This window comes from Bison bison, unplaced genomic scaffold (assembly GCF_000754665.1).
Source record: "Bison bison bison isolate TAMUID 2011002044 unplaced genomic scaffold, Bison_UMD1.0 scf7180017864269, whole genome shotgun sequence".
NCBI classification, from domain to species: domain Eukaryota; kingdom Metazoa; phylum Chordata; class Mammalia; order Artiodactyla; family Bovidae; genus Bison; species Bison bison.
In genome coordinates, this window is record NW_011494841.1 from 37,041 (window position 1) to 48,098 (window position 11,058).

An 11,058-nucleotide genomic window follows, 5' to 3' on the forward strand; every position below is an offset into this window, starting at 1 on the left:
CAGCCATGAAATTCAAAGACACTTGCTCCTTGGAAGAAAAGCTATGATTAACCTAGGCAGTGTATTAAAAAACAGAGACGTCACTTTGCTAGTAAAGTCTGTATAGGCAAAGCTGTGATTTTTCCAGCAGTCATGTACAGATGTGAGAGTTGGACCATAAAGAAGGCTGAGTGCCAAAGAATTGATGCTTTTGAACTCTTGAGAGTCCCTTGGACAGCAAGGAGATAAAACCAGGCAATCCTAAAGGAAATCAACCATAAATATTAATTGGAAAGACTGAAGCTGAAGCTCCAATACTTTGGCCACTTGATGCAAAGAGCTGATTCATTAGAAAAGACCCTGATGCTGGGAAAGAATGAGGGCAGGAGGAGAAGGAAGGGGGCGGCAACCGAAGATGGGATGGTTGGATGTGATCAACACAATGGACATGGGTTTGAGCAAATTCTGGGAGATAGTGAAGGACAGGGAAACCTATCGGGCTGCAGTTTATGGGGTTGCAAAGAGTTGGACACGACTTAGCAACTGAACAACAGCAACAAAGGGTTCCCTTGGTGGCTCATTGGTAAAGAATCTGCCGACCAATACAAGAGACACAGGAGATGGCTGTTCGATCCCTGGGTGAGGAAGATCCCTTGGAGGAGGAAATGTCAACCTACTCCAGTATTCTTTCGTGTAAATACCCCATGGACAGAGGAGCCTGGTGGGCTATAGTCCAAGTGGTCGCAGAGAGTCGGACACGCCTGATTGACTGAGCAGGCAAGCATTAAATCAAGTAAAGAAACCCAGTATTGCTAGCACTACAACCTCCAACCCATCCCTAGCCAAGCAGGACCTTTCCCTCTAGCCAAAGTCAGTTAATTTTCTTGCTTTGGCACATCCCTCAGTTGCTTTATCCATTCTGCAGTTTATGGACATTTAGCTCATTTCCAGTTTGGGGCCATTAAGAACATTTTTATGAATATTCTTGCATGTCTTCTGGCCAGGGTACATACCTCGGCATGAAACTGCTGGGTCATGATGTGTGTGTATTTCAACTATGTCAAGTAATGCCAGTCCCTTTTCGAAAAACGGCTGTACTAATTTACACTCCGGAGAAGGCAATGGCAGCCCACTCCAGTACTCTTGCCTGGAAAATCCCACGGACAGAGGAGCCTGGTAGGCTGCAGTCCATGGGGTCGCTAAGAGTCGGACACGACTGAGGTACTTCACTTTCACTTTTCTCATTCGTGCATTGGAGAAGGAAATGGCAACCCACTCTAGTGTTCTTGCCTGGAGAATCCCAGAGACGGGGAGCCTGGTGCGCTGCCGTTTACGGGGTCGCACAGAGTTGACACAACTGAAGCGACTTAGCAGCAGTAGCAATTTACACTCCAAGAGAGTCTTCGAGTTTCCGTTGCGCCATAGTTTTTCCAATGTCTTTGTAAACTCAGACTTTAAAATTTCTATCCATCACGAGTGATTTCGAATGTTTGCCTGGAAAAGAAAGCCTGTACCTCACTGCCAGGTGTCTACGAGGAACCGGCAATGGCTACCGACTGGAAGGCGACGGCTCTGGCCTCCAGGAGCAACGACTGGCGTGAGATAGAGCGGCCGGAGGCAGCGCCGCGGAAACCGGAAGCGGCACAATTTCCGGTCGAGGCAGCCATCTTGCCGTGAGACAGCAGGAGCGGAGCCACGGAATGTTGTCCTCCGTTGCTGCGTACTCAGGCGCCGGCCGAGACCTGGCCATGGAACCTCACAGCTCCGTGGGCCCTTTGCAGCTGCGCTTTTCGCCCTACGCTTTCAACGGAGGGTAAAGCCCGCAGAGCCGCCGCCTTCTCTTTCTTCCTCCATATCCCTGCTTAAGCCTGTGTGCCCGGCGCTGCCCCTCCAGTCTCAGGCCTCCCTCTCCGAGGTTGCTCGGCTAGGTCTTGTTCTTCAGGGCTTCACGTTATAGGCCGGTTACTGGATCTCGATGTGGACGGCCAGCTTTACGTAGACAGCAGATAGAAATTGACACCTGACCTCCGCTCTGGAAGAGCTTTAAAAATGGACCTAACGTTTCCTGTCTGTCTGAACGTGTTTCTCGAGCCAGCAGGCACGGGGCAGGTTGAGCATCTGATTTTAAAGTTGATGGTTGATTGGCCATGTGATTAGATGTAGTTGTCTAGCTAAAAGATCTAATCAAATCACCATTTTGAGTTGTTTTAAATAGCAGGTAGGATTACTTGCGCAGACTTAGTTTCATTGATCAGTGTTTATTTTTAAGGGTTGGCATAAGTTCAGGGAAAAAATACTCAGAAGGGGGGGCCTTTGAATATGTGATTCTTGCATGTTTTATGTTTTTCTTTTTTTTTTTTTTTTTAACTTACCAGCTTTGTCTTAATACTTTTCCTTGATAGCGCACTAAAAGAACTAGGGTTGTGGAAAGACACTCTCTTTAGGACTCCTAACTGCGAAGAGCTGTGTGTTTAAGCATCGTTTATAGTTTGCGGGCCAAATTTTGTACTTTGAAACGTACACACCCAATTTATTAATCTGGTAATCTTTAAGGACCATCCAGTGACCAGATTAATTACTCAGGTCCTTATGGGTTTGAAATTTTAGTGTAGATTTTCAGGGTATTTGCAAAGAGATTGGAAGTCTGTGATTTTAGCCTTGTCTCACACTAAAGAGGAGTGTGGTCTTTGGTACCTACCTCTCAGCTTCTTGAACCCAGATTTCCTTATCTTCCTTAGCTAGTCATAGTTTGAGAGAAGAATCAAAAGAGAAGCATTTTGTAGATTGAAAGCAGGTATCTTTTTTATCCTCATGATGACTGACTGTTAGATGATATATACCTCAGTTTTACAAATGAACTTGGGCTCTTAGAAGTTAAATTTTGTTAGTCATAGCGCTGGTGTGAAGTTGAACCCCAGGACTTGAATCCATATCTGTGTTGCAATGAAGTTTATGAATGCTTTTATCATTGCACTTTTAAATATTTCCTGTGACAACTAATGAAGTGGTGGGATCACAAAATGAGTTATTAGACCTATTTCATGAGACAGTTGCAGATTCTGCTTGAGACTTGTAAGGTATTCAGTGTTTACCTTCTAACCTTTGTAATCCAATTACTGCTCTAAAGTTAGTGCTTATGGCTTTCTGATATTAAATTACCTTTTCTTAATCTGTGTTCTTTTCCTTTAACATTTATTGCTGGCTCTTGGGCAGCCTTTGCTTCTACAAAATAAGACTTAGTCCTGTGTCTTTCTAGTCTGACTGAATGTGGTTAAACTCCCAAGTGATTAGCCTGTGCATTTGTCACTGAGTACTTTAAGATTATGCAGTTTAACTCAGTCAACCTTTAACACAGGAACTGCTAATATCAACTTGATAATTTGTCCAAGGTCACAGAGCTGTTATGGCATGGACAGGTTTCGGGTAACTTCAGAGTCCAAGTTCTCGGTGATCATACTTACGCCAGGGGGATCATAGCTAACACTTAACTGGAGGACCAGTTATGTTTCAGGCACAGGAATAAGGCTTAACAATTTAGTTGTTTAATGCTTGTAACACCCAAATAAAGTAGCTACTGTTGTCATCCCTGATACGTGTTTGAGGACATTGAGGCCTTGAGAAGTTAAGCAGTTGACTATCTCGTATCTTCTAAGCAAGAGAACCAGACTTTGAACCCACACAGTCTGCTTTTAGAGCTCATCCTCTCCGCCTCCACTGAACAGAGCCACAGAGGGAAAAGGTTGTTCTTTGTTGGTCCATTTTCCAAAAGATGCTTGGGTGTCTCCTGAGAGCAAGACAATTTTATAAGGACTTGGATATAAAGAAATTAAAAACGTTAAGCCCCGGGACTCCCCTTGTGGTCCAGTGGTTAAGACTGCCCTTGCAAAGCATGAGACACAGGTTTGATCCCTGATGGGGAAACAGATTTCACATGCTGTGTGGCGTGATCAAAAAATAAAAAATGATAAAACCACATTAAGCCCTTCTTTCTTGAGCTCAGATATCTTGTGTTGTATCCCTGTCTACACCTCCCCCAGCAGGCAAGGCCATGGCCTTTGGCCATTTTATAGTATCAGTAATTGTTTAATGATACATATTAATCAATAATGTTTAATTTTTTGATGATGGTGATAATTTAGTGATGTTTGTGCTTAGTCGTTCAGTTGTGTCCAACTCTTTAGCAATCCCTTAGACTGTAGCCCATCAGGCTCTAACCATGGGGATTCTCCAGGCAAGAATACTGGACTGGGTTGCCATGCCCTCCAGGGGATCTTCCCAACCCAGAGATGGAACCTAGGTCTCCCGCATTGCAGGCAGATTCTTTACCAGTTGAGCCACAAGGGAAGCCAGATGTTTCTGTAGTCTTCTGCTAAGGAACCTTTGGTCTGATTTGACTTGTGTTTTTAAGGAAATTCTTAAATTTTTTTTTTTCCCAGATGACTTGTAGCCAGGGATCCTTTCCCCTGATCGTTTCCTCTTCCACCTGAATCCTGCACTTGATTATATCTAGTAGATTTTATCTCAGTATGTGCTGTGGAGCATTCTCATATTGGGAAAGGTGTTATTAATGTCCAGAAGAATTTATTAATTTTGTTTTTCCTTCTTTCCCCCTCAGTACTGTATTGGCAATTGCTGGAGAAGATTTTTCAATTGTTGCTTCTGACACTAGATTAAGTGAAGGGTTTTCAATTCACACACGGGACAGCCCCAAATGTTACAAATTGTAAGTAAATATTTCTAAGGACATGTTTTCAGTACCTTGTGATGATTTAATGCTGCGAGAGATTCAGGTTTTAAATGATGTCTTTCATGAATTTTTAGATTGCCTGTTTGGAGCTTAGCTTGTATTTTTGTTAGAAAATTATTTTCTAATAATTCAGTATGTAGTCTTCATAATATTTGTCATATTTAGGTACCAACAGTGTTTTTGGTAACTTAAATATTCTTTACTCTGCATCTTATAAAAAATATCAAATATACAACAAAGGTAGGATAATTCTGTAGTCAGTGCTCATATACTATCATTTAGGTCTTATCAGCATTGTTACTACTTTATCATATGTACTTTGGATTCTTTTTTAATCTGCACCTTTAAAAAAAAACCTAAAACATTCAATTTACCCATATCTTAAGCAGTTATATCCATGGCTCACAGTTTTAATGGGTGGCTATGTTTTTTCTAAAACATAATAAAGTCATGTGTACTGGGGTGGGGGGAATCTGCATAAATTACTAACTAAATGTACCTTACATGTTAACAGCGGTTTGTGTTTAACATTTTTGGACACAGTTGGAAATGGTGGTTACTCTTAGGTTACTACACAGACACTTCTTAATCCTGAATTCTGTCAGGAGTGGGCTGATGAGGCTCACGTCCTTTGGGTGGGCCTTGTGCTGCAGGGCGTGGCCCAGCCTACACCGCAGCCTAAAGAACAGTAAGCTTGTCTTCATCTTTCCAGTTCCCTTTCTGTCCACGTCCATCTTTTGATACCCTTTTCTCTTCTCTGATTTGTAGCATGGTGGTGAGTTAGTTGTTAAGTCGTGTCTGACTCTTGTGACCCCATGGACTGTAGCCTGCCTGGCTCCTCTGTCGGTGGGATTCTCCAGGCAAGAATACTGGAGTGGGTTGCCATTTCCTTCTCCAGGGGGGTCTTCCTGACCCAGGAATCAAACGCAGGTTTCCTGCAGGATTTACCTACTGAGCTATCAAGGAACCCCTTGTAGCATACCCATGCAACAATTTTTGTCTTTTAAGATGTAACTTTTATAAAGTGAAAGTAGTAAATATCATGAATAAAACTTAAATAATGCTATAGATACTGTCCTTGTACGAGGTTCTGCTCATCTTTGTAACGTTCTGTTTTAGCTTGTATGCCTCCTGAGTGAATACTCTCTTTTTTTTTTTTAATGAAATACTTCAGGTATATATAGAGAGAACAGTGTTACTTCTGTGTTGCTGTCATGAATTACAGGCACTGGGTCACACATGAATTGCTTGCATGCTCCTGATCCCATGCCCTTTGGGGCTGACCTAGAGTCTAACCTATCTCTTCCCCCACTTGTTTGAAACTTATATTTACTCTTTATTCTTTGCAGAAAAACTCTTCTTCATTTAGGTACCTGGATATTTGGCAAAAGCATTCTGAAGCTCAGATTTTGTCTTACCTTCCTGATATTATCAGCCATTCTTGGTAGTACAGGCAGTGAAGCCTTAAGGTATATTGGGGTTTGGCTCAGAGCAGTGAGGTTGGTTATAGAGAGATCAGGAAATGCTGGTGATGACCCTAGAAGTGTCAGTGGTCTCCCCAGCTGGACAAGTATGTTTTATTTCTGAAAGAAAGGGCCTCTGCTGATCATTTCTTGATGAGATGGGTTTAGGTTTCCTTATAAGTATCAAGACTTAGGAATTAACTTTTGAGGCGTCAGTTCAGTTTAGTTGCTCAGTTGTGTCCAACTCTTTGCGACCCCATGGACTGCAACATGTCAGGTCTCTCTGTCCATCACCAACTCCCAGAGCTTGCCCAAACTAATGTCCATTGAGTCGGTGATGCCATCCAACCATCTCATCTTGTCGTCCCCTTCTCTTCCTGCCTTCAGTCTTTCCCAGCATCAGGATATTTTTCACTGAGTCAGTTCTTCTTCACATCAGGTGGCCAAAGTAATGGGGCTTCAGCTTCAGCATCAGTCCTTCCAGTGAATATTCAGGACTGATTTTCTTTAGGACTGACTGGTTGGATCTCCTTGCAGTCCAAGGGACTCTCAAGAGTCTTATCCAACACCACAGTTCAAAAGTATCAGTTCTTTGGCGTTCAGCTTTCTTTACAGTCCAACTCACATCTGTACGTGACTACTGGAAAAACCACAGCTTTGACTAGACAGACCTTTGTCGGCAAAGATACACAAAAATTTTATTAAGTACTCTCTGGTGGGCATTTGGGTTGTATTTGTTTTGTTTTGGAGAGTCATTAAAATAATATGTATACTTACACGTGAACCTAGAGCTTATCTTTGCAAACTTGCATGAGTATATTTGTAGCAGTGGAATTTTTGAGTGAAAGTAATGTGCATTTAAGTTTTTAGTAGATGCTGTCAAACAACCTTTCTAAAGAGCTGGATCGGTGTACACTCCTTCCCAGTTTCTGAGAGTACCTGATTTTCACAACCTCACTAGCATTAAGCATTATTATTCTACTAGGCTGAAATGGTCTCTTTTTAAGATTTTAATTTGTGAGTGGCATGGAGACTCTTTTATATGTTTATGGTGACTTGTGTTTCTTTTTATATGACTTTCATATAATTTAGGGGCTTCCCTAGTGGCTCAAATGCAACCCACTCCAGTATTCTTGCCTGGCAAATCCCATGGACAGAGGAGCCTGGTGGGCTGCAGTCCATGGGGTCGCTAGGAGTCAGACACGACTGAGCAACTTCACTTTCACTTTTTACTTTCATGCACTGGAGAAGGAAATGGCAACCCACTCCAGTGTTCTTGCCTGGAGAATCCCAGAGACGGTGGGCTGCCATCTCTGGGGTCACACAGAGTCGGACACAACTGAAGTGATTTAGCAGCAGCAGCAGCTAGAGGCTCAGACAGTAAAGAATCTTCAGGAGACTGGGTTTGATCCCAGGATCAGGAAGATCCTCTGGAGAAGGGAATGGCCACCCACTCTAGTATTCTTGCCCGGAGAATTCTATGGACAGAGGAGCCTGGTGGGCGACAGTCTATGGGTTCGCAAAGAGTTGAACACAACTGAGCACTGAAAGTTTCACTTTGGTGTAACTCACCTACCTTCCCATCACAGGGTGTCTTTTGTGTTGAGGTAGAATTGGCATTTGGGGGCTTCCCAGGTGGTGCAGCGGTAAAGAACACACTTGCCAGTGCAGGAGGTGCAAGAGATGCAGGTTTGATCCCTGGGTCAGGAAAATCCCCTACAGTAGGAAATGGCAACCTGCTTCAGTATTCTTGCTTGGAAAATTTCATGGACCGAGGAACCTGGCAGGCTACAGTCCGTGGGGTTGCAAAGAGTTGGACATGACTAAGCAACTGAGCACATGCATACATAATCGACATATAACATTTTAATACTTTCAGGTGTATAGCATAATGATCCCATATTTGTGTATATTACAGAATGGTCACAATTAGTCTGGTTAATATCTGTCACCACACAAGTTATAACATTTTTTTTCTTGTGATGAGAACTTACAGGCTCTACTCTCAGCAACTGAAATATACAGTATGATGTTATTAACTATGCACATTATCCCCAAGAGCTATTATGCTATTAATGCATTTCGTATTTTTAGGAACTGTTTGTAGAATAAGGAAATTAAAAGTAGACTTTGGTCGTGTATATATATTTTTTTAATTCATCATATTTTTATAGAAGTTTTCATTTTTTATGCAGTCAAATCTATGAAACTTTCTGTGTGGGCATTGGGTTGTATTATATGTAAATTGGCTGCCCTCAACCTAACCTTATTTAAAAAATTCAATCATATTTGAGTTTTAAATTTAAAATTAATCAAGACATGTTTTGCCTTACTGTTAAACCAACTGTTTCCTGAAATGTGGTGTGTTTTTTTTTTAACAGAACAGACAAAACAGTCATTGGATGTAGCGGTTTTCATGGAGATTGTCTTACCCTGACCAAAATTATTGAAGCAAGACTAAAGGTAGATGCTTTTGTACATGTTTACACTGTTGAAAGCTAATAACAAAAGTTCTTTAGATTATTTTAAGCATACATACCCTGGGTTGGGAAGATCCCCTGGAGAAGGAAATGGCAACCCACTCCCGTACCCTTGCCTGGAAAATCTCATGACAGTTTAGCCTGGTGGGCTGCAGCCCATGGGGTCGCAGAGAGTCAGGCACGACTGAGCGACTAATACTAATACTAAGCATCCACCATGGCTACTGCTAGCTGGAGAAGAACTAGTTTAGCAGGTGAAACTTTAACCCACAGTACAAATGACACGCTCTTGTTAATACAGCCGTCATCAGAGTAGCGTAACGTAAATGACGGCAAGTTCCTTGCTGTTAAAATACACGTACAATATGAAGCGAAGGATTATCTCTCCTTTTTAAGGTAGACTGGAAGGGGTTTCTTCTGAAGATAGTTTTCTCAGAAATGAAACAGATCAGTTTCTGCAGAGGAGGCGGGCTTTTAGACCGGAGCTTGGTGTGAAACACCATTAGCCATTAGCCAACACATCACGCTCTCCTGACAGCATGTGCTCTTAGCATGAGCAGAAGGACAAGCCAGCTGTTTGGACTAGAGGCACAGTCATTCTCAGCTGACCCCACCAGTCTTTAGTTGACAGCCAGCTGAGGAAGGAGATCTGACACAGGGTGGGTGGGAGTGGAAGAGAGCGGGTGGGGTGAGGGAGGAGGAAGAGAATAAGATAACTGACCTGCAGTGCAGTCTTAGAGGGGCTGACGCTGCCCCACCTGCGTGTCTCTGGCAGCAGGGGTGTTGAAGCGAGGGAGCTGACTTGACAGAAGCAGAGGCAGGTCTAGATGTTGATTCTGCCCTGTGTGTATTAGCAGCGTTTGCTTCAGATCATTTCAGGGAAAATAGGATAGGAGTAATTTGGGCTGCACTCATACAGATTTTTTAGTAACGACTCTCTTCTTAGTTCGTAAAGTACAGGCTTAGGGTAGGATTCTCAGTCACCGTATGTCAATACTCAGAAGTGTAGCTCTGTTTCTTAGTTATATAGCTTGGTGACGTTTTTAAATTCCTATTGATCATATTTACAGTATCAGTATTATATCTCCTTAGTTTTAATATTTAATTTTCTAGGCTATATATTGTAATATTTAGTATAGTAGTTGGTAAGTTTAGCTGGTACATGAAAAGGTTAGCAGGGTTGATGTTCTGTTTTGCCTGCTTGTGGATAGCCCTTAAGATTACGGGTAAGGTTACTGGAGTCATGTAATGAATTTAACTGACACTTACCTTTTTAAATGTGGAGGAATGATTTCATTGAGTATTTACCAGTTGTTAACATTTGTTTAAAATCTATTGATATTGAAAGCTGTAGTGACATATATTGACATTTATATGATTCCTAATGCATAGTTTGTAAAAGGCATTTAGAGGACAAAAATAAACCTGACATGGAAAGTAGTATTTTGTTAATAAAATTGCAAAAAGGTGCAGTGAGTTCAACTCAGTGCACAGTACTTGCAAATTCTTTCACATATTGTTATGTCAATGGTGAGGTGAATAAATATTGGCGCTTGGTTTTGAAGTGAAATGAAGAATTTTCTTTATAATCTTGTCATTGTTAGATTTTATAGCAGTTCTTAGCTTTCTCTTTAGAGACATTGGCTGTGGCTGACAAATCGGTTAACTTACATTTACTTTATTGGATAATTTAGAATTGTCAGGACGTAGTAAATCTTGGATCAGAAATCACCGTGTCAGGTGCCGTTTTGGATACTCCGTTCTTCGTGGTAGATGCTCTAAGGATTAAGACCCTGCCCTCTGCTGGGTTCATACAAAGTAGAGCTGCCCCCGTCTCTCACAGATACCCTCTCTGAAAAGAGAGAGGCTTGTCTGAGTCTAATCAGGAGTCAGCCATTTGGTTTCTGTGGCAACTGTTTAATCTGCCCTAAACCAGGACTGGAAAAGGTCAGTTTTCTTTCCAATCCCAAAGAAAGGCAATGCCAAAGAATGCTCAAACTACCGCACAATTGCACTCATCTCACACGCTAGTAAAGTCATGCTCAAAATTCTCCAAGCCAGGCTTCAGTGATATGTGAACGGTAAACTTCCAGATGTTCAAGCTGATTTTAGAAAAGGCAGAGGAACCAGAGATCAAATTGCCAACATCTACATGATCATCGAAAAAGCAAGAGAGTTCCAGAAAAGCATCTATTTCTGCTTTATTGACTATGCCAAAGCCTTTGACTGTGTGGATAGCAATAAACGGTGGAAAATTCTGAAGGAGATGGGAATACCAGACCACCTGACCTGCCTCTTGAGAAACCTGTATGCAGGTCAGGAAGTAACAGTTAGAACTGGACATGGAACAACAGACTGGTTCCAAATTGGAAAAGGAGTACGTCAAGGC

General features: G+C 42.1%; 1 protein-coding gene across 1 annotated transcript in view; it reads left to right on the forward strand.

Moving 5' to 3' along the window:
- The first annotated feature begins 1,626 nt into the window (after nt 1-1,626).
- Nucleotides 1,627-11,058, forward strand: part of PSMB1 (proteasome (prosome, macropain) subunit, beta type, 1) — a 17,814-nt gene continuing 8,382 nt past the window's right edge. The window contains exons 1-3 of the mRNA XM_010848512.1: nt 1,627-1,792; nt 4,595-4,702; nt 8,571-8,652. Of these exons, the coding sequence (XP_010846814.1) occupies nt 1,680-1,792; nt 4,595-4,702; nt 8,571-8,652 (303 nt within the window). The 5' untranslated portion in view covers nt 1,627-1,679. The remainder of the gene's footprint in view (nt 1,793-4,594; nt 4,703-8,570; nt 8,653-11,058) is intronic.